Source organism: Acinonyx jubatus, chromosome B1 (assembly GCF_027475565.1).
Source record: "Acinonyx jubatus isolate Ajub_Pintada_27869175 chromosome B1, VMU_Ajub_asm_v1.0, whole genome shotgun sequence".
Classification (NCBI taxonomy): Eukaryota; Metazoa; Chordata; class Mammalia; order Carnivora; family Felidae; genus Acinonyx; species Acinonyx jubatus.
In genome coordinates this window covers 13,303,386-13,327,303 of record NC_069382.1, presented here as the reverse complement: position 1 = coordinate 13,327,303, position 23,918 = coordinate 13,303,386, and the positions used below count along the sequence as shown (strand labels likewise).

Sequence of the window (23,918 nt, the reverse complement as noted above, 5' to 3'; positions counted from 1 at the left end):
AACCAAGACCTATTTATTCATAGAAATTTTTCAATACTGGAAATACCTACATATGTGACAAATTAGCTTTTTAAAAATTTTTAATGTTTATTTATTTTTGAGAGACAGAGTGTGAGTGGAGGAGGGGGAAAGAGAAGGAGACAGAGAATCCGAAGCAGGCTTCAGGCTCTGAGCCGTCAGCTCTACACGGGGCTCGAACCTATGAATCGTGAGATCGTGACCTGAGCCGAAGCTGGGCGCTTATCCAACTGAGCCACCCAGGTGCCCCTATGTCATAAATTAGCTTTTAATGAAAAGATGAAGGAGGGTGGAGAGAGAAATGGAATTTTTACTGAGGGCCCATGATCTGTCAGGCAGTTTCACCTATACTATCTGTTTGGAACTAAAAAAACAAAACAAAACAAAAAAACAAACAAACAAAAAAAAAACACGACTCCCTGAAGTCAGTATTATTTTGAGATGAAGAAACTAAGTCTCAAAGAAGTGAATTACCTGCCCAAAGTGAGTGATAAAGACTCACACTGAGGAGTGCAGAATTCCAAAACTATGTGTTTTACATAGTCAGCAGTGAAATCTTTGTTTTATTAAAAAAATATTATTTTAAATTACGAAGTTTTGGATCTATTTCATATAAAATCAGGTGTGGTAACCCACTGAACCACGCTAGAGAATCTGCTTAGCTTTCAATTTTAGGATATAAAGTTATAGGCTTTTTTGAATACTTATTTTTATTGGGAAGAAATGACCAGTTCTTATTACATAAAAACTGCCATAGATACCCTTAAAAATCTTTTTTTAATGTTTATTTATTTTTGAGAGAGAGAAAGAGAGGCAGCGAGAGAGGGAGGCACAGAATCTGAAGCAGGCTGCAGGCTCTGAGCTGTCAACCCCTGATGCAGGGCTCGAACTCATGGACCATGAGATCATGACCTGAGCCAAAGTCAGACACTCAACCAACTGAACCATCCAGGCGCTCCATAAAAACTGACATAGATACTCTAATGTGATATTCATCGTGTTATAATTTATACTAAATTCCTACTAGGTTTTTTGTCTTTTGGTTGACTTACACGTGAAACTATTTTTAAATACTGAGAAAAGTAGTAGTCCCTTCTTCCCGTGAAGACTGGTTTGCACACATGTCATATTTATGGAAATAGCTCATATGTGGACACGTTCATCAAATTCATACATCACTAAGGCTATTGTTATAATTTACTGTTATTAACAAGTTCTATTGTTATTCTCTGAGGTTTATGTGATTGAATCTACTCAGTGGTGTTGATCCTATGAATTGCTGCTATACATGTTTTTTTGGTCACTTTAATAACATACCTGTGCTTTCAATACTGGTAACTTAAGATGGTACGAATCAGAATTGCTTTCCAAACCATCATCTTGGCCCAAAAGCATTAGCTTTGGAAACAGTAATCAAGTGATGACTTCTGGGGTTTTAGGTTTTGCTTTGTTGCTTTCTCCGTATACTGATTTCGAGGGGTTAGGATTTTTCTTATAGAAATGATAGGTGTGGGTACTGTTGTGTCACTAAGTGTTGTGATTACTTATCAGTCCCACCCAATTTAACAGGTGGCTCTTTTTCAGAAAGAAGGTTCTTTCATTTGTAAAACTAAAAACCAAGGTTCACTGAATAGGCTTGAAGGGAGGGGGACAGTAGTACTTGAGATCATCGTTTTCTTGTCTCCCTGTAATGAAAAAGCCCGAGTAATCATAACATCATAGCATCTCAGAGTTCAAGTGCCCATGGAGGTCATTTAGTCCAGGAGTCTTCAAGTAAGAGTAGTCATATCCCTAGGTAGGAAGATTACATGAAGACCTTCCTTCCTCCCTCCCTCCCTCCCTGTCTTCGTTCCTCCCTCCCTCCCCTCCCTCCCTCCCTCCCTCCCTCCCTCCTCCTTTTCTTTTTTTCATGAAGACTTTTCAGTGAGGAAAGGAGTAGTCTGTTTTAAGGGAATTCATTTCTAGAACCTCAACAATTCCCGGATGTAGACTCGCTTTACAACAGAAGGGACCTTTCACATACTCAGTATCTTACTATGACGCACTGTCTTCAGCATAAAGCTTCCAGTGTGCCAAACAAAGGCAAAATTGAAAGCATTCTTGTTGATGAAGCCTCCTTTATTCAAGAGACCACAAACCCAAGGTAGGGCTTTAGTGTCTTTCCTTGTCTTGCATATATTTCTATCAAGGACAAAGTGTGGCATTAAGAATTGGAATATTTAAGGCTGTTGGTAGGTTTTGAAATCTGATAGATCAAGAAGGAGGGAGAACCTTTTTGTGCAATGACCTTATCATTCATCCCAACCATTGGCAAAGGATGCTCTTCCTTGCCAGTAGAGTTTTTTGACTGCCAAGAGAACATCAGTGAGGTAAGAAATAATTAAGGCAGTGATGCCTTATTCAGTCCAATTGCCAAACTCATGGCAAGGATTTGTGCTTTATCTGTCTCTCTACTATCTCCCTCGAGTAGGAGTTCAGAATTGTGAGGACTGTGACAACGTGGATATTAATTTATTTGAACTGAAACAATAAGTCAGACTTTTTCTGACAGAGTTTGATCTTAATGAGTAGTATCTCTGCCAGTAAATTATATAGCATTTCCCGTAAGTTAAATGAGCTAGTTAGAGACATTTAAAGCATATGATACAACAAAAGCATTAAAAAATATCGCAATAACAAAGATGAACTAAGATGAACACAAGGTCCATCTTCCACCCCATTCTGCACATACCAGATTAAACAAAGCCACAGAGTAAAAGAGTAACGGGTGTGATTAGTAGTGTTTTGCTTTCTTTTTGGGGGGTATACTGCACAGAGGCTGACAAATGGGTGGTTCGGAAAACTTGGTAACAAATATGTGTGAAAGCAGGTGGCTCTCAGTTCCGTGCTTCCAATGAAACTGAAGAAGAAATGGGATGCAACCAACAGCTTGTAGACCGCTAAACACACATTTTAGAAATAGATCACAGGGGCACCTGGGTGGCTCAGTCAGTTGAGCGTCCGACTCTTGATTTAGGCTAAGGTCATGATCTCATGGTTCCTGGGATTGAGCCCAGATGCTCTGCACTGACAGTGTGGAGCCTGTCTCTCTCTCTCTCTCTCTCTCTCTCTCCCTCTCCCTCTTTCTGCCCCTCCCCAGTTCTCTCTCAAAAGAAATAAATAAAAACATAAAAAAAAGGAGTAGGTCACAAATTCTTGACATACGAATAATAAGGATTTCAAATAGTTGAAATCACTCTAAAAAATCCTTTCCTTCCCATCTGCTTATTTTGTGGTTAAGATTTCTTATGTTTATATTCATAAAAAAAGAAAAACAGGAATAAAATTGATCCTGAATCTTGCCTGGCTTTGTAATAATTAATATCCATCCATGGGGGCACCTGGGTGGCTCAGTCGGTTAAGTGTCCGACTTCAGCTCAGGTCATGATCTCTCGGTTTGTGAGTTTGAGCCCCACATCGGGCTCTGTGCTGACAGCTCAGAGCCTGGAGCCTGCTTCGGATTCTGGGTCTCCCTCTCTCTCTGCCCTTCCCCCACTCACACTCTGTCTCTCTCTCTCTCTCTGTCTCAAAAACAAATAAACATTAATATCCATCCGTGAGTACATGAATTATTTGGAAAAGTCCCCAGTCATCTCATTCAGAGAGGTATTTTTGATACATTTTCGTTTTATATTTAATAATTATAAAAATGTTTAGCATTTTTATAATAATTAGGTTGATTTCAGTCCAATGTGTACAGCTAATAATTATAAATGTAGTTTGGTATAAAAGGAAACAGGCTTTTTAAAAACATGTATGAACATGATGGTGGTAGGAAATAAGATTTAATTAAAATTTGTATTTGTAATTTGTTTTAAGGCACAAGAACGAAACAGTTTGAAGGTCACGCATCTATTTTAGCTTTTCCTATGAAACATGAATCTCAGTCTAAAGTGGCCATCCGCTTCTGTTTGCTTCCAATTATGACACCATTTAGAATGAATTTATTTTGAATTAAAGTCTTCGAATGTGTCTTTTCTAAAAGGTAGATGGAGACCTGACCTCTCATTATCACCAGTGATGTAGAGATACAAGGACATCGCTGACTTTCTTCTGCTTAAATCCCCTGAACTGGCAGCTTCGTATGACATTCCTGCTAAAGCCTCTAGTTTGAATGTCAGGGGACCATAGTTTTGTGAAGGGGCTTTGTCTGTTTAAATTCTGCACTACCGCTTTTCAAGTCCCGGCCGGTCTCTAATTTGGCCAAGTCAAGTGTGGTCATTCCTGTTAGCGTTTCCAAATGCTCTTTATTGATCGGAAACACACCTGGGAGTCAGCGAGCCATTGACACGGCTTGATAAACTTGTAAATACTTGAACAACCTTTTCCTCTGAAGCTCATCATTCCGCTCAGATAAAAGCCTGGACACAGATGTCTTTCATCATGTCCTGAATTCCAGAAAATTTTGGCTTCAGACGAAATAAAAGGAGGGCCAGTTCTGGCGTGCTCTCTCCTCCCTTACTGAGATCACTCTATCCTTAAGCCCCCGGAGCCTGAACCTGGGAATGATCATAGGAATCAGTAAGGTTGTTTGTAGGTTTTACTAAGAGAATAAAGGAGGAAGAATGGAGGAAAAAATAGACAGGGCCACCGAGTGCCCTGGAGTTATTCTAAACTCAAAGCTTGTAGGTTAGGAATCAAACCAATTAAAGCCTTCACAGTAAGAGGGAGGTGTACCGTGTCTTCAAACACAATAGGGTATCATCTTGAAGGTTTTTTTTCCCCAACGTATCCTGTTGGGCCTGAATGTGGGAGCCACTAGGAGTCTTTTTACCTACTAACTGTGATTTTCCCTTTCATCAGTAACTATGTGTCCCAACAGTCCACGTCTTAAAATATGGTTGTCAGAGTGTGAAAACAGAAAGAGGCCATGTCCCCAAAGCCATTGTTACTCCTTGCCCTCTTGGGTGAGGCATGGTTTAGAGGCAAACACATCGGTAGATGGCATTTTTTCAGATAACGCATTAGCAATGCCTTGAGGTCTCAGATACTGTATAAGTAACCCTAGATGTTACAAGGATCAAATGGAATACTGAAATCATACTGGTAGTTAGGAGGCTTGGTATCTCAACATTATTTTGTGACATCAGAAAAACCACCCAAAGATGCGCAAGACTAAATATTTTGCCATACATATCATGAGTCTGCTGCCTGCATATGATGGGAATAAACGAGCCTTTAATTATTAAAATGGAAAGGCAGACAAGAAATCCAACTGTAAAAGTCTAAGTCAATTGTTGAGGAGGGTAAGTGATAATATCATCTGGAGTCCCACAGAAGCACTAATAATTAAGATGTCAGGAAGCAAGGTTAGGCATTTACAGACAATCGATAGCCCACCCTCCAACTCTGTGACCTAACCTTGGATTCAGACCCTGACTTTGAGATCTCGGAGAGAACATCTCTTTTTATAAACAACCACACGCCGTAACTTACCATGGCGGACACAGAGCGTTACCTCGCAAGCAAAGCGAATTAAAACACACCTGCCTTGCAAACACAGTTTAATGAAAGAAATCAATACAGCACCTAATGAAGGAACTATTACACATTGCAACAAACATACCATGAACAATACTGAGTAAAACTCAAGGCACCTGCCGCCCTGTTAGTTCATTGCTTCAGATCACCGGCATCTTTAAACTGCTCTAAGTTTTAATTCTCTGAAATGGTCCAGTAGTTGAGAAAATTCATGCATGATGACCAATAAAGTGAAATTTAAAAGCACTTGAATTATAGTGTTTAAACAGGATGGATCCTATATGTACATGTATATATACATACACACACATACAGTTTTTAAATTTGTATTCAAACAAAAGGAGTTGGAAATTTCCTTTGTTTAGATATAATTGACATCACACATTGTATTTGTTTCAGAAGTACAATGTAATGATTTGACTTTTGTTGTATACAACTGCGAAGTGATCACCACAGTAAGTCTTGTTAACAGCCATCATTTCACATAGTTATAATTTTGTTTCTTATGATGAGAACTTTTAAGCTCTACTCTCTCCGCAACTTTCAAATATCCACTACAGTATTATTAACCATGATCACCATGCTGCAGATAGACTCCATAACTTACTTATTTTATAACTGGAAATTTGTGCAAAAGGAATGTGTTGTTTGTTTGTTAGTTTTTGTTTGATTGGAAAAGTAATTTTCCAGAGTTATATTAGCCAAAATTTACGGCCTTTCTTTGTCTTACGTTATCCTAAACTATTCTATGCTAAATTTTGGCATTTGTCTTATTGTTCCTTTTAAATAAAGGTCATGTTGAAATATCCTACTATAGGGCCCTCTATTTTCCCCTATGTATACATTTGCTAACTCATTGTCATTGCCTGCCTGACTTCCATCTTGCCTAGCAATTCACAGGCTCTGAGAACAACTGTGCCTTTTTTTTCCTATTGCTATGTTCTCAGAGCTTTGCTCTGTGCATGGCACATAATACATGCTCAATAAATAAATGCACAGTACTGTGCATTCAAAGGAATCTTAAGGATAAGATAGATTCCTTTCATAAAACCCAAATAACTAAAAATATTAAGCCAGGAGGAGTTGGTTAATAATAAGTAACTAATAATAAGGATTTCTATTATTGCTTTAGAGAATACTCTGGATGATGATTTAAAGATGCATCTTCTTAAAACTTTAGCTACAAATTACAAGTGCAAAATCTAGAACTGCATTAAAAAGAGTGAACTAATAATTATTGACATGTATCAAACGCTCGTCACGTTCCAGTCAGTGCTTGGCATCCTTCGTGTGTTCTCTGATTTAAACCTCAGTGCCACCCCATGCAGAAACAGGAGGTTAGGGAAGGTAATTTATGTAAAGCCACCCAGTAAGTGACACAGCTTCAATTCTTTTTTTTTTTTTTTGAATATTTATTTGAGAGACAGCACATGCACATGAGTGAGAGGGGGAGGAGCAGAGAGAGAGGGAGAGAGAGAATCCTAAGCAGTCTCTGAGCTGTCAGCACAGAGCCTGACACGGGGCTCGAACCCACGAACTGTTGAGATCATGACCTGAGCCGAAACCAAGGGCCAGACGCTCGACCACTGAGCCACCCAGGTGCCCCCACAGAGCTTCAGTTCTTAACCACGAGGCCCTACCAGCATTTGGTTTGTGTATACTTTGCAAGGCGCTGTGGTGGGTCCTTTAGGCACTTTATATCATTTAGTCATGCTATTTTCATATGTTCATTTGACAAATACGTAGTGAGCACCTTTTACATGTCTGTAACTGTGTTGAGAGCTTGGGACAGGGCAGTGGAAGATAGATGTGGTCTGTGCCTCATACTCTAGCAGAGAAGGCTACATTAAGTAGTAATGGTGATAGGCACAAACATTCTTCAAGCATTTTTATGTACGATACACCATTTTCAGTATTTCCGCTGAATACTTAAGACTGTTCCAATGATGAGAAAACTTAAGGCCAAAGAAGCTACATACTTTGTCCCATGTAACAAAGCCATTAATGATCAGAACTAGGATGTGAGGCCAGAAGGGGTAGGCTTAAGAGCCTATACTCCATCTTCCTCCAGTACTGTTTGTATATTAGAGTATGGCGTGATCAACAGCCAGAATGTGGAAAGCCTTGTAAGTCACTTAAAGGCATCCGACCAGAATCTAAGTCACTGAGGAAGATCAGGTAGGGTACTTCTATCTCAAATTTGTGTCTGAAGACCGTGGGACAAGACTGGAGACGTAACATCTCAGACTGAAGGTGGCCTCTAGAATCTAGGTGAGAGATGATGGATCCAAGAGACACTGTGGGGTTGGAGCGGACAGGACTAGATGATTGACTGAATATGGAGGTGACAGAATATGGAGGTGAAGAAGGCTTGCTTCTTCAGCTCCCGGCCCAGGTAGCTAGGTGAATTATGATGCCGTCTCCTGACACAAAAAGCCCTGGAAGAGAGACAGATTTGGAAAGAGGGATGACGGCAATTGTGTTTTCCAAGATGGCGCCCACGGCATCTTCCATTCCATAGGCTCTTATGCAATGAATCCCTGCCACTTCCTCACATAAAAGGGGGAGTTTGATTCTCCTTCCCGTGAATCTGGGATGATCATCCTGGCTCTCTGGACCAATGAACGGGATGTGATGAAAGGGACATCTGCAGATGTCCAATATCTTAGGATGTGAGAAGGCTTGTAACGTCTGCGTTGGTTTCTCGGAATGCTCCCTCCTGGGATACGTCCCTTCAGCACCAGCTGCTATGCTCTGAGAAGTCCAAGCCACATGGAACGCCCTGTTTAGATGCTCTGGTCAACAGCCACAGCCGAGCTCCAGCTCACACACAGCACCAACTGCCAGCCACCTTGGACTTCTGGCTCAGTGGAGCTTTCAAACAGCCCCAGCTGACATCTGAAAGGAACTGCACGAAAGACCCAAGCACAAACACAGGAATTTCCCCATCTGCAGAATCAGGAGAGATGACAACAGTTGTTCTTTTAAGCCACGGACTCCTGGTGTGGCTTGTTAGGCAGTGACAGAGGACCAAAGCAGTCAATGGGTTCAGTTTTAGACACGTGAAGTTTGAGGTGCTTGGAAGACACGCAGGTAGAGAAGTTCCAAAGGCACTTGGAGAGATTTTACACAGTCGGTGTCTGGATCTCAAAGAGAGAGAAGTATCTACGCTGCACATATTGATTTGGGAACACACAGAACGTAACATAGCGCAAAGCACATCGCATGCATCCGAAGCCAGGAGAGGGGACAAGAAAACCCAGAGGAATTATACTCTGAAAAGAGCGGAGTCCTGAGAAACAGCAACGTGGAGGGGTCCAGCGGAGACGCGCGAGCCGACTCAAGAAGCTGAGAAGTCATTGCCAAAAAGTCAGGAAGAAAGCCAAGGTAAATGCGGTATCACAGAAGCTAAGAGAAAAGAGCATTTCAATTCGGAGGGATAGATTAACTATCAAATGCTACCAAGAACTCAGAGCTGGTAACGACTGAAGAGGATTCAATGACGATACAGACACTGCACTGGCTAACTCAGGAAGACATCGGTTTTGACAAGTGGTGGTAGGAACATCCATGAGAAAGGAATTCACGGATGGTGAAGAAACGAACAGAGAGAGATTACACTCAAGAGGGGCTGGCTGTAGGGGCGCCTGGGTGGCTCAGTCGGTTGAGCGTCCCGACTTTGGCTCAGGTCATGAACTCACTGATCATGGTTGAGCGTCCCGACTTTGGCTCAGGTCATGAACTCACTGATCATGGTTGAGCGTCCCGACTTTGGCTCAGGTCATGAACTCACTGATCATGGTTGAGCGTCCCGACTTTGGCTCAGGTCATGAACTCACTGATCATGGTTGAGCGTCCCGACTTTGGCTCAGGTCATGAACTCACTGATCATGGTTGAGCGTCCCGACTTTGGCTCAGGTCATGAACTCACTGATCATGGTTGAGCGTCCCGACTTTGGCTCAGGTCATGAACTCACTGATCATGGTTGAGCGTCCCGACTTTGGCTCAGGTCATGAACTCACTGATCATGGTTGAGCGTCCAGACTTTGGCTCAGGTCATGAACTCACTGATCATGGTTGAGCGTCCCGACTTTGGCTCAGGTCATGAACTCACTGATCATGAGTTCGAGCCCCGCGTCGGGCCCTGTGTTGGCAGCTCAGAGCCCGGAGCCTGCTTTGGATCCTGCGTCTCCTTCTCTGTGGCTCCCCACCCCGCTTTCTCTGTCTCTCTCTCTCTCAAAAATACATAAAGATTAAAAAAATTAAAAAAAAAAAAAAAAAAAGAAGGTTGGCTGTAAAGGGAGAAGAGAAAAATAAGGTGGAGCTGGAGTGGGAGGTAGAGTCAAGGATTTTTTTGTTTTTAAAACCTCCAGAGTCTCCAATGTTGCCTAGAAGGTGGCAATACGGGAGCTACTTTGAAGATACGGACTGGAGTCAAGCATACTCACGGAAAGATCAGCCTTAAGTATGGGGCAAAAAGAGTGAGAAGTGTAGATCCAGACACACATAGGCATGGAGATTTGCTTCCAGGAAACTGAGAGAACTTCCTCTGAAGGTTTCTGTATGTTGTTGATTGGAAAGGTCCATCCGCGGAGAGAGCTGGGCTTCCGAGGACCGTCGGAAGATCTGGAGAAATTGTTGATGAGTGTGGAAAGAGTTGGCCATGGGCAAAGGAGCCAGGCTGCCAGACTGTTGGGAGTCAGTGAGCCAGGAGATGGCCATGACTATTTCCTCTTCACATGCGAGGAAAGCAAGCTCAGAGAGGTTAAGTAACTTGCTCAAGGCTCCAAAGTACGTAAATGAAGGAGCTGGGATCTGAAGACAGGCCCCGGTGACTGTTTCCAGCACATCAGACTAAATGAATTCCTTGGTCCAGGGGAATAATTTAATTTCTGGAAAGAGACTGGTATTGGAGGCTCAAAAACCTCATTCTTACCTCTCCCTTCACATTGTCCACATCTATCGGTTTCGCCTGAGACCCCACACTTCTGACATCTCATCTCCAAAATCTGGAGTCAAAGACGGTCTCAGGAATAATCAGTAAAGGATCATGGCATACGATAGAAATTCTTCTTCTACATACTAAATACCGCTTAGAAACTCCCGTTCAAATGAGCTTAAAAGCAAGCAGGGAGTTTACAGAAACCTTAGCACCACGATTGTTCCTTAGAATTATATTTGTAAAATAAAAATAAAAGAGGACTGAATGAACAAAAGTGCTGTATTTAGAAGCTACCACGAGTCAATTGTCTCACTACATTTAGCACAGTTAATTCGCCCAGTGAGCCTTGTTCAGAATCCTAAGGATTTCTTAAGGGTTGTAATCTAGAATTTCTAAAGAGATGACGTGATATATTTCTCTGGATAGTTTATAAAACTGAAATAGTGGACGATGGTGTATGGAGACTGGAGGATCATCACAAAGGCTTAAAAGCCATGATCTTAAGGCACCTCCCCCTTCTTGCAAACGCAGGTCCCGTCGCGCTCCCCTGAGCCCCGTGTCTTTAAGTATTTAAAAGATCCATACCAAGAAGCTTTACTTGGAAAAATGGAAATAAGAATTCCTTATAATTTAGGGTTTTGGGGGGGGGGGTAGAGAGGGTACTATTCAAGAAATAATAAAGAAGACAGGTGACTACTGTTTAGGTCACACTTTGGACAAGGTCTGAGTCAAGAGCTGGCCTTCTTTCCAAAAGGAAACATTCGTATGAACTCCCAGGGCAGCTGGCCGGCTGGGGACTCAGCTTTCCTCCAGGGAACCTAACTCATCCTGGGACATCTGCTGACTGTTCCTTAGGTAGGGGGCTTCTCCACAAGGCTTGAAAGAAGTGACTTTACTTCCATGGAGATACAGCTGTTCCACAGGCACATAAAAACCGAACCCAGTGCATTCTAGGGTCACCTGGGGAACTGCAGTCTCTCTCAGAGGAGGGGACTTTCAGAACAGTGTTTTTTTGAAACTGTGGACCGCAGTCTTTTGCAAACTGTGGAATTATCGAAGTGAGTTTCCACCAGCACTCGTATAACTGGGAAACACAATAAAATAGAGCGAAAGCAAAAAACAAAAAACAAAGAAAACCAGGTGTGTTTCACACAACGAGGATAAGCATTATTTTGGGAACCAGATTTCAGATGTGTGTGTGTGTGGGTATGCGGATTCCGACATAATGCAGATTTCTCTCTGCGGTCATACAGGATAGGTGCAAACTCTTATCAGCCACAGAATTTCTGAAGCCGTATGTACATGACATTCTTTCAAATGCCTGGAACTGACAGGATCCCAGACAGTTCATTCCAAGGTTGTCCTAAAATCTTCTCACAGATCTGAACCACTGAGCACCTTGACCAACGTTACAAAGTAAACAGGTGAAGAAGCTAAACTTTGAATAGCGGTTTAGGCGAGCCGAGGAACGTTGATGCAGGCAGAGGAGGGATTTCTTGGCCAAATCCCAGGAACCAGCACGAGGATCGAGGAGCATCTCTGAATCCACACTTTCTCGGTATTATGCTTTTCGAGTACTGTGAAACTTAATTAGCCTATTTTCATTTTCAGCATGCTAACAGGTCAGGATGTAGTAAAGTAAAACGTGTCTACAATAAGTCTTTTTCTCTTTAGTCTAATTTCTTGGGCCTGTAAAAAAAGTTCTCTACATGTGTGGGCCGTTAAGTGCATTGGGCCTTTTTTACAGAAACCATCTACTTTAAGAGACAGGCTACATTTCGATCTACATAGACTAAAAATAAACATTCTTAATTTCTGTGCAGTTACTCGATCAGTTCACATGTGGGTTATCAGTATACGAAAAATTACGTAATTGTTTACTTAATTGCGATTTCCCTCACCTACTGTTTTAATTACTTCGGGTGTGGGGACATATTAGTCACCAGCTTGCAGCTTCTTGGAACGTGGAGAGCTTTGTATTAAAAGGCTCCGTACAGGGGCGCCTGGGTGGCGCAGTCGGTTAAGCGTCCGACTTCAGCCAGGTCACGATCTCGTGGTCCATGAGTTCGAGCCCCGCATCAGGCTCTGGGCTGATGGCTTGGAGCCTGGAGCCTGTTTCCGATTCTGTGTCTCCCTCTCTCTCTGCCCCTCCCCCGTTCATGCTCTGTCTCTCTCTCTGTCCCAAAAATAAATAAACGTTGAAAAAAAAAATTTAAAAGGCTCCGTACAGGTGTGGGGCCAAGGGTGTTTGTTATTACTATGAAAATCCTACGTCTTATAGAATTCCTCAGTCTCCCCAAGAAGGAAGAGAAACGTCATAGGGTATTGTTGTTAAAATAAAACAGAAGATGAGAACACAGAGACCAAAAAAAACCCCGACGGAAGTGTTAGCCCTGGTGAATGGCTACACGTAAAATAGTAGCATACGCATAAAAATAAACAAATATATATTTTGTTATGTATAAATCGACAATAGCTTCTTTCTGGTCTTGCAAAGAAACTAGCCATGTGAGGATGAACATAATTGATGCCAAAGCAGAATTTGGGATCTGCATGAGATAAGAAGAAACAAAGGGGAAGAAAAGCTTGGGAATTGCTTAAAGGCAGATGATATATTTGACAAAAAAAGGTATCCTGATCCAGTTGCTTTGAGATATGAAGTATAATGACATTTTGCAAAAAGCCAGAGAATTCCAAGCATCAAAACATATATACACGCGCACACACATATCAAAATAATAGACAGGGATATACAATATAGATATAGACAGGATAGACAGGTATATAATATTATATTATATATAATATAAATCTACACACGTATATATACATTTTCCTGGGTGTTCATATGGAAAAATGAAATAAAACATTCTCAAACCTCTTAAATTCCATTTTTAATTCAGAACAAAATGCTTTGAAAGTCTGTTAACCAAAGGGTAAACTTTTTTTTTTTTAATGTATATTTATTTTTGGAGAGAGAGAAAGACAGAGAGACAGAACGCAAGCTGGGGAGGGTCAGAGAGAGAGGGAGCCACACAATCCGAAGCAGACTCCAAGCTCTGAGCTATCAGCACAGAGCCCGACACGGGGCTCGAACTTACAAACAGTAAGATCACGACCTGAGCTGAAGTTGGACACTTAACCGACTGAGCCACCCAGGCGCCCCCAAAGTGCAAACTTTTGAAGGTTTACAGAAAGGTCAATAAATTCAGAGAAAGGTCAATAAATTCTAATCCTTTAACGTATTTTGTATTTGAAAGCTTTTGTAACGAAATTAATATAGTGTTCTATACTATAACTCCATAAGCTAGTTGAATGAAAACAAAGCTTAATATGCCCAAGATAATATAAGAGACGATATATTGAATTATAGCCTCTCTACAGACTAAAAGTAAAGCCAAATACACAACTGCAGGAGGGAAAGCCAGAAATGCCCAGCCATCAAATCAGAAGGCAGAAAATCGTATTATTCCTATAATAAAAATGTGAACTTCCAACCTTTCAAGTGAATGCCCTAAAACCCCTGATTAAAAGATGACGTTATATTTCAAAATCGTTTCCTTCTCGGGGCGCTCGGGGTGCCTGGGTGGCTCGGTCGGTTCAGCGTCCAACTTCAGCTCAGGTCACGATCTCGCGGTCCGTGAGTTCGAGCCCCGCGTCGGGCTCTGTGCAGACGGCTCGGAGCCTGGAGCCCGTTTTGGATTCTGTGTCTCCCTCTCTCTCTGCCCCTCCCCCACTCATGCTCTGTCTCTGTCTCAAAAATAAATAAACGTTAAAAAAAAAATTCAAACGTTTCCCTCTCCCAGATATAACTGGATGCGACATGGAATCAAATGCATTTATGGGAAAGAGGTATGAAAAGAAACGCACACGACACGTAGGTCTTTCTCTTACCATTGTCGCCAGAAGGTAATGACACAGTGTTTGTTGGTGCTGCCTCAGAATTCACTTTTCCGTTCTCAAATGTGTCGTTTTCGGGCTGCTGCAGCTGCCAGTTGAGGCCAAAGAGATGCATTGCTGGGGGTAAAGAATGCGAGTTGTTGAAAAGTCTTGTTTTTAGCTAGGACGGCACATGGTGAGCATGTTTACAACAGGATTCGTTAACGTTAACATCTCCACTTTCTGAAATACTAAAGATGATTGTGTTGCAACAATTAGAAAATAAACAGCTTCTAACACAATCACAGTTTAGTTATCACTGCAGCACAATATTGGTACGAGAAAACTCTGGGGAATGAATCTCTATGTGCTTTGCTTTGTCCGAGTTCCACTCCTCACCATCGAGGAGGTAAGGGGTAAAGTGCTCTGCTCTGCAGTGACATCTGCTAAACTTGCCTGACCTCAGGCCATTTGCACATGTCGAAACCTTCATTGCAACATCCTTATATTCTCAAGAAACATGACGCTACTCATTTGGACTAAGGTAAAAAGTAACTACTGGTCTCACCGATAAATTTGCTGGCCTACGAAATGATCAGAATGGATTTAGATGCACAGAACAGAGTAACACTGGACTATTCTAAATTTAAGACGAGTTTATGACATTCCATTAAAAATGGCATGGATGACGTAACATGTGTCAGGTAAGTTCACATAGAGTTTCTGATGTGGGTATGATAAGCTTGCAAATTTATGAAAACTTTGTAAATGTGTTTACTGATTTTCTTTATTTAAAATATTTAGAAAGCAGATGACTATACGACTTTATAATTATAAATTTATAAATGTAGTAGAATTTGAAAATTTTTATTTTTAATATATTTGAAATATTCAGAACAATCACTATAATAATACTGACTGCTAACACTCAACTAAACATTCATTGGTGTTCCACAGAATACAGTTTCAGAGTTAATCCCCAAGGAGGCTAAATATCCACAGGGAGACACAGTTGTAGTCACGATACGTATTGGAATTTACGAGAGAGGTGAAGAAAGACATAGTGTTTAAGAAGTACTGTTAGACACAGCATGATAACTACCACTGTCAAAAGGCAAGCCCTTATTAAATATGCAACATATGTAGTAACACAATTAAACTGGCACAGTGGAAAGAAGAGGGGTTTAGATGTTAGATTTTGGTTTAATCCTCAACTTGGGATTAAATGATGTAATACTGTTAATACTAGTTTTACTTAGAAAATGAGGTTGGGCCTTACTTAATAGATATGAACTTTCTAGATAGTATAGGTCTATGGGGGCATATGATGGACAGTTAGTTAATACATAGCAGGACAGCTCCTAGTACATAAGTATTTCATTTATTTATTCTGTACTCTACTGAACTATATGAAGTCACCTGACCAGACCATGGAAGCTCTCAACATATAGTCCCTTCTGTCTGTAATGCTCACCATCCACTGTAAAATATCCATTCATCACTCAGATGGTAGGCACCAACGATGTGGGGAAGCCGTCTCTGACTGGGCCGACCATCTCTGTCAAGACCATTTTCATTTACTTTTGTATCTCATGTACCTTATACGTAGGAAGTCTTAATAAGTGTCTGTCAAGTTCATGAAATCTATGTTCTGAGGTTTCAAAATCAAGAAAATAGTTGTGGATGAAAACACAACAATTTAAAGGAAAAGTTAATAATATAAAAGAAGTAAATGGATAAGAGTAGGGTGTTATATTATTAGTGAGTGATTAATGACTGCATTAGCATAACAGTATACGAAAAGTATATAGTATATAATAGTATATGAAAATAGTATATGAAAGTCCCCTAGTACCATATACAATTAAAGTTAAAAGATACAACAGTTTGATTTGAAAAGATTTCAACACTCTACAAGTTTCGCCATCTTTCATTAACAATACCTGAAATACAATCATAATAAGTGATTGTATAATAATATACAAACATAATAATACAATAATATATTATATTATTATAATATATATAATATATTATCATTATATCATATATATAATATATAATATATGATCATATATATCAATATATATATCAATATATATCATATATATGATAATAATGTACAAACATAACCCTAATAAGAAACACAGCAAACAGATACACACAGAACTACATCTACCCTGTATATCTGTAAAATGTATATACTCCCCTCTTGAATTATAATCTGCCAGCAACTCCTTTCAAACTCTGGTTTTTCAAGGATTAAGATATACGTTATAGAATCCTTGAATTCAAAAACTGTCAACTTGTAAGGAAGTATAGCTTCACATGTCATTTTGCATTAAGTTGCTTAGTATTTGAGCGGCAAAATGTCAGGAGCTTTCTAAACATTTATCGCTTCGTACGTTTTTCAAGGTTTCAGATATTTCAGCAATTTTTGAATGAAATAATGGGAACTGGTCCTGCATACAGGAGAAGGTTTGACAGACGTACTTTGGCATGCCAATGATAAATATTCCGAAAGGGTCAAAGTTTCTCCACCAAATAATTTATCATCATCGTGGGCTTTTATGTAACATAAAAAGTCTCCCAGGATGATAGATTTGCTTATATTATTGGTTTTAATAGACTTTGAAGTCAAGAGAGAGAGAGAGAGACTCAAGAGAGAGAATCAACGGAAACTGCACAATGTCAAATATTAGAAAGTGATCTTATGTGTGTGTTTGGAGAGCGATTTTATTTTATTTTGTTTTGTTTTTTTTTTTTGCAATTTTTTTGTTTTATTTTTTTAGGCAATAGCTTTCTCATATATATTTGTCTTACAGAAAATCTCAATAAAATGAAATTCCAGTTCTACTTAAGATGTTGTATAATGAGAACCCTGCCCAGTAATATTACATCTTTTAACATCGCATTGAAAACAGAGACCAACAAGTTGTTTGGTCTTGGGGTATTATGTACTTTGAAAATCTTGGGCGTTTGGTATTGAGTGATGCTCTTGACACTCATTATGTGTAACTTGAGATTTTTATACAAATACAGGGTGTAAGACTGACTCCAAAAATGACAGAGGCAAAGACAGAGGCAGCAAACTCATAAAAGTCAAAAATGCGATAGAAATTACTCAGCACTGGTGCAATAAAACTCTGTGGGAAGTCTTGGCAGACAAAGGCAGGGAAAATCGGTGAAATAAACTACATATGCAAATAAAGGCAGATGAGCTAATCCTTCAATGCCTGAGCTGGAAAGCACGTTTGAAGCCATGGGAAGGCGTCTGGTGCCACTACTCATGAAGGGTAAAATCAATCCTTGATTTATGCATGAGCCAGTGGGGGGGCAGGGGGTGGTCCAGAAGCGGCTGGGAGCTAGCTCTGTGCTCTTGTGAGCCCCTCACCCCCGGGGCAGAGAGCTTCGGTGGGCAAGCCTGCACACAGTGTTCCTTGTGTTGGTGTTAGATCTCTTTTTAAAGAAAACATTCACTGGACATTTACTATGTGTCAAATGTGTGTTACTGCCTCACCTGTTTTATCTCCCTGAGTCTTCACAAAGACCCCACTTAATACTATTTTTTTTTTCATTTTAAATCTGAGAAAATTGAGGCTTTTAAAAATATTTTTCAGAGAAAGAGAGAGAAAGAGATAGAGTGAGAAGGGTAGGGGCAGACAGAGAGGGAGAGGGAGAGAGAGAGAGAGAGAGAGAGAGAGAGAGAATCCCAAGCAGGCTCCACACTGTCAGTGCAGAGCCTGGTGCAGGGCTCGATCTCACGAACAGAACTGTGAGATCATGACCTGAGCAGAAATTAAGAGTCTGATGCTTAACCAACTGAACCACCCAGCCACTCCGAAAATTGAGGCTTTTTGAGAGTTTTAGGTTTCAAGCAGGTCAACAGTGGACGTTGCCCTTAAACCAGACCTGGAGGACAGGCATTCCACAACATGCCTGTCCTCTCTTCTACTGGGGGGCAGTGGAATGTGAAAATCCACGCAGAAGAAGGTGAAATGTGACTTTTGTGGGGGCCACAGGCTAGACAATGTTTTTTTACCAGATCTGGAAAACTGAAGGCAGAGATAGTATCTGACGGCGGAGGATGGGCAAAGATATTAATAAGGAACATTTGTGTATTCCAGGCACGGTTCTTCTGTATGAGTACTTTCCACTGTACTATATTCTCTTTTTGAGGAGAATAATTTATAGTAATAGGATAATGATGGAATTAACAACGGGCTATTGCGGTTAACTCTAAGAGTCTGAAAAACAGCGATTTAAAAACTACATGTAAATGCTACATGTGTGTATTTCAAAGTTACAGAAAGAGCATTCATGTAGCTTTAATCTTAAAAAATTCGTTTCTGATATCTTGTTTCACAGTTTTATATTGCTATTTCCATGTATTTCTGGGCGGTTTTAATGAGGGGCAGGGCCTGGATTCATATCTAAAATGTTACTCAAGGAAGAATGGAATTTGTGAATGGCAGCAGTAACTATATGTCTGCTCGAGTGTGTTTTTTTATATTTTAAACTACTTTGATGTCTATTATCTTCTAATAATGTACTGCCTGACGGGGGTCATTATCCCTGTTGTGAGTGAAACACAGGCAGAGAGAGGGTTAGTGACTTACCCAATGTTTTTTAAAAAGTTAGTGTAGAAAGACAACTCATGATACGAGATCTCTTGACCCAATTTCAGGACCTCTCTTCCTATACTGTGCTGTTTTCCTTCTGAATTGTTCTGAATTAAAACTGAGCATTCACATTAAAGAAATTAAAAAGAAATTTTAACACAAATTATTAATTTATTTTTTGACACTACATATGATCAGAAGATCATTTGTCGAAATTGGCTTCTAAATACAAGATGTTTACCCACTGAAAATGGTAGCATTTTAAAATCATTTGTTCGCTGTTTGTCTGGAATTAGAATGTATTTTCTTTGTATTAAACATCTTAGAAATTATGGTTAAGTCCCCAGTTGGTCTACAAATGTCTGTCCTTATATCCAATAGAAATAAATATACACACAGCACCAAAACACATGAACAAGAATGTTCTCAGAAGCATTATTTGTAATAGCCACAAACTGGAAACCCAGATGTCTGCTAGCAGGAAAGAGGAAAAACAAATTATAGTGTAGTCATACAAGGGATTCTATAGACCAATGTAAATGAAGAAGGCATTGCCAGATGCAACGGTATGGATAAATCTCACAAGCACAGTATTGAGCAAGAGAATCCATTCACAAAAACAAACAAACAAACAAAACCCATGAATATTGTGTAAGTCAATGCGTATGAAGTTCAGAAGCAGATAAAATTAACTGGTAGGAACAAAAGCCACCAGAATGATTACCTCTAGGGAGGCGGGGCTAGGTAATGACTGGCAAGAGGCCATAGGGTACTTCTGGAATGCCAGGAGTATTTTATTTTTCTATCTGGGTGGGGGTTCCACTGGTATGTTCGCTTATGATCTGTATACTTTTCTAAATGAATATTACACTTAAATTAAAATTTTTATTCTTGGGGCACCTGGGTGGCTCAGCTGGTTGAGCGTCTGACTTTGGCTCAAGGTCACAATCTCATGGTCCGTGAGTTCAAGCCCCACATCGGGCTGTGCTGACAGCTCAGAGCCTGGAGCCTGCCTTGGATTCCATGTCTCCCTCTCTCCCTACCCCTCCTGTACTCACATTCTGTCTCTGTCTCAAAAATAAACAAACATTAAAAAAATTAAAATTTTTATTTAAAAGCAGTCCATCTAACACACAGCAAAAGTAACGAATGTATATTTTCACTTCCCCACACCCTCCCTGCGGGGGCTTGTCTCTCTGAGGCTCCTAGGTGTTCGTTTAGGAAAGATACCAATGTAGAAGGGGAAGTGACTCCATCAGAGGAATTGGAAGGAAGAGCGAGGAAAGGCTTCTTTGGTGCAAATCTTGGGTGTCAGAAGGAAAGCAATTTGATCAAACAAATTCATGTACTGGGTTAACGACTGTCAGCTCATGGCCACCCCAGACTGATTTGTAGTTTAAAACCATTGTGACTTGTCTCAGTGAGGATGGGGAGAAATTAGACCCTTGTGCACGGTTGTTGAGATTGTGAAATGGTTCAACGGCTCTGGAAAGTACTACGGTAGTTCCTCAAAAATAAAAAAGAAAAAAAAAAAAAGAAAACTGGAACAACTGTATGATCCAGGATCCCACTCGTGGGTTATACAACTCAAAAGAACTGAAAGGAGGGACTCAAAGAGATATGTGCACGTTCGTGTTCACAGCAGCCCGGAGGCAGAAACATCCCAATGTCCATCGACAGAAGAACGGATAAAGAACACGTGGTAGGTACGCACAATGGAATATTACTCAGTCTTAAAAAGGAAGGAAATCTTGCCACGTGGTATAACATGGATGGACCTGGGGGACGTTATGTTCAGTGAAATAAGCCAGTCACAAGAAGACAAATACTGTTTGATTTCACCTATAAGCAGTATCTAAAGTAGTCGAATTTATATGGTGGTCACCAGAGGCGAGGGGTAAGGGAAAATGGGGAGTTGTGGGTTAAAAGGTGCAGAGAGTAAATTCCGTAAGATGCCGAAACGCTGGAGATCTGTGGCACAGCAATGTGGATATGTCACAGAGCCCATGAACTGGCCAGACTGCTTGTCTACCACTTAAATCACGCCCTTAATTTCCCTGCTTCCGTGCCTTTGTTCCTATCGTTCCTGGCTTCTGGGATGCCACCCCCAAGTTGTGTCTGATGAGCTCTCGACCGATACCCGGAGGTCTAGTTGACATGATTATTTCTTCATGAAGCCTTCCTGGAATTGAGAACTATTCTGCACTACCATAACACTTTGTAGTATTTAACCTGAAACATCTCACTTTGTATTTGAATAGATTTTTTACTTTCTGCAGTGTGAGGCGTGGGGAGTTGCAAGAGAACACGAACCTTTGCAGCTAGGGGGTAAAACATGCACTCTGAGGGGAAAAAGAGAGATGAGTGTGGGAAGAAAGGGAATAAATGATAGGATTTTAGCTCTGAAAAAATAAGAGACGATCGTTAAGGGAAAAGTTTAATACATAATTCAATTTTTTCAATATTGTGCTTCAAGTGGATCTTAGAGGCCTGGATCTCTGTGGCTGAACGGGTCCCTGAGAAACAGGGGTGACTAACAGAGCCTCTGAGACTGTTAACCGTAAGAAGAAGCCTTGGGGGCACTGAGTCTAATTCCTCCCTTTTTCTCAGGGCAGGAGAATCTAGATTTCCGAGATGACGCCCAGTCTTTTTAAATTAGTTGTAATATCTAATAACATTTGTCAGCCTCAAACGCAATGAGCATATTTTTAAGAACATCACCCAAGTCGATCATAAAAAAAAAAACCAAACTATCATGATCATCAACTCTAGGAGTAACTCACGTGGGTGGTAAGCCACCAATCACCAGAACAACCTATGTTACTAACAGCCAAATAGTCTACTTCAGACTGTATCTTTTTAGGTTGTCTCACGGTGTCCTTAGATTACAACCAATCTGAAGATGTTTAAAGTGAAATATTTCTTCTATGATTTAAAAAAATCCATTCTATAATCTCTCAGTTTTTCTTCTGTAGGCTTTCCCAACTCATGGTAAGACCAAAAAGAAACAACCCTCACTGATCGAAATAGTTTTGAGACAGTATTCTAGTGAAGGATTATCAGCGAGATTTTATGACGACATTTTCTTTCAGACTCAAAGGCCATTTGAGTGAAAGAAATTACAGCATACGTTCCTTCTTCCTTTCAAGGCTGATGGAGGTGAAAGGAATCCACAATATTATAGCTATTTTACCTCTTCCCCATAGAAAAAAAGGGCATGCCATTGTTTTTACCCAGTATATGTTGGTTTGATACGTAAAAGCCAGCATGTGGCATACTTGAAACCAAAATGTGTCATTAAAGGAAATTATACGCCACCAAGCAGCAAGTTCGGCGCCATTTTTAGTTCCAAGTTGCGAGAAAAGGTGCCAAATTTTTGATCTTGTCTCTGGGGACCATGCCACGAAAGTTGTTATCACAGCTACTATTATTTCTACTGGCATGACTGCGTTCTCGGATACTGCCAAACACGGATGGGAAGGAGGGGTGGTGACAGCTGGTGACACGGTCCAGCAATCTGCCAGAACCATGGAGCAAATTATAGGGGATGTTGTGAAGCGAACACAGAAGCAGGCACCCTTGCCATCGGAAAGCCGAACGTAGCTTTCTGCCACCAGAACCCTGACGAGTAACATTCTGAGGCTTTGGCAACTTAGAGGATAGTTCTTAGCGCGCCTGCCATTACTGGCTAAGTGCTGTTTAATATTACAAGATCAAACAAACATTCTCACAAAGACAGAAAATAAAATAAAATAATACGAGAACCAGAAAATATCATCTTGAGAATGTCTATAATTCAGTTTTGTTGACGCTTCCAAAGCCTTGCGAGTTCACCGATGCAAGCTAAGGTCTTGAAGTTCCCCTTTCTTGTAACTGACCTCACATCTAACGTGGTGCGTTTTCTCCGAAATAATCTTTCTGAGGAAGATTCATTAAGAACATGTTAGGGGTGCCTGGGTGGCTCCGTCGGTGAAGCGGCCAACTTCGGCTCGGGTCATGATCTCGCGGTCCGTGAGTTCGAGCCCCGCGTCGGGCTCTGCGCTGACAGCTCAGAGCCTGGAGCCTGCTTCAGATTCTGTGTCTCCCTGTCTCTCTGACCCTCCCCCGTTCATGCTCTGTCTCTCCCTGTCTCAAAAATAAACAAATGTTAAAAAAAAAAAATTAAAAAAAAAACATGTTACCAGAGGTGGCAAGAAAAGAAAGTCAGGGGGTGCCTGGGTGGCGCAGTCGGTTAAGCGTCCGACTTCAGCCAGGTCACGATCTCGCCGTCCGTGAGTTCGAGCCCCGCGTCAGGCTCTGGGCTGATGGCTCGGAGCCTGGAGCATGTTTCCGATTCTGTGTCTCCCTCTCTCTCTGCCCCTCCCCCGTTCATGCTCTGTCTCTCTCTGTCCCCCCCCCCCCAAAAAAAAAGTTAAAAAAAAAAAGAAAAGAAAGTCAGAATTTGACTTTCTATAGCGAAGGGCACAGTTTTCAACATATTGCCTGTGGCGCCTCGTGGAGCCTTTGTTTATATTAAAAGAGAACTGGGTCCCGTCTCGATTCTGGCTCCAACTACCTGTGGGACCTCGGCAAGTCACTGCGCTTCTCTGAGGCTTATATCTCCCATTTATATAAATATCGCACGGAACGATCTTTAAGGTCTCTTCCAGATTTCAGTTCTTTGGTCCGTCAATATGTTTTAAAATAGGAATATTTAGACTACATCATTGAGTATGGGCAAAAACATCAGGTATCAGTAAGATATCAACTTATTAGAATACTAATGCTGTCCCTTTTTTTTTTTTAAATTTTGAAAATAAAATGGCAGAGGCCAAACTACCACGTCATGCACACAATTCCCTCGGTATCTTGGGCTTTGAAGGTAACATTTCCTCATTTTTTGTTTCAATTTCATGAATACATACATACACATGATGCGCATGTGCGGTGATTAGAT

General features: G+C 40.8%; 1 protein-coding gene across 17 annotated transcripts in view; it reads right to left on the bottom strand.

The window, feature by feature from the left end:
• Positions 1-23,918, bottom strand: part of TENM3 (teneurin transmembrane protein 3) — a 1,268,347-nt gene that overhangs the window by 125,323 nt on the left and 1,119,106 nt on the right. For all 17 annotated transcript variants that reach the window (XM_027077054.2, XM_027077058.2, XM_027077059.2 and 14 more), the window contains one exon: positions 14,376-14,498. In XM_027077054.2, the coding sequence (XP_026932855.1) occupies positions 14,376-14,498 (123 nt within the window). The remainder of the gene's footprint in view (positions 1-14,375; positions 14,499-23,918) is intronic.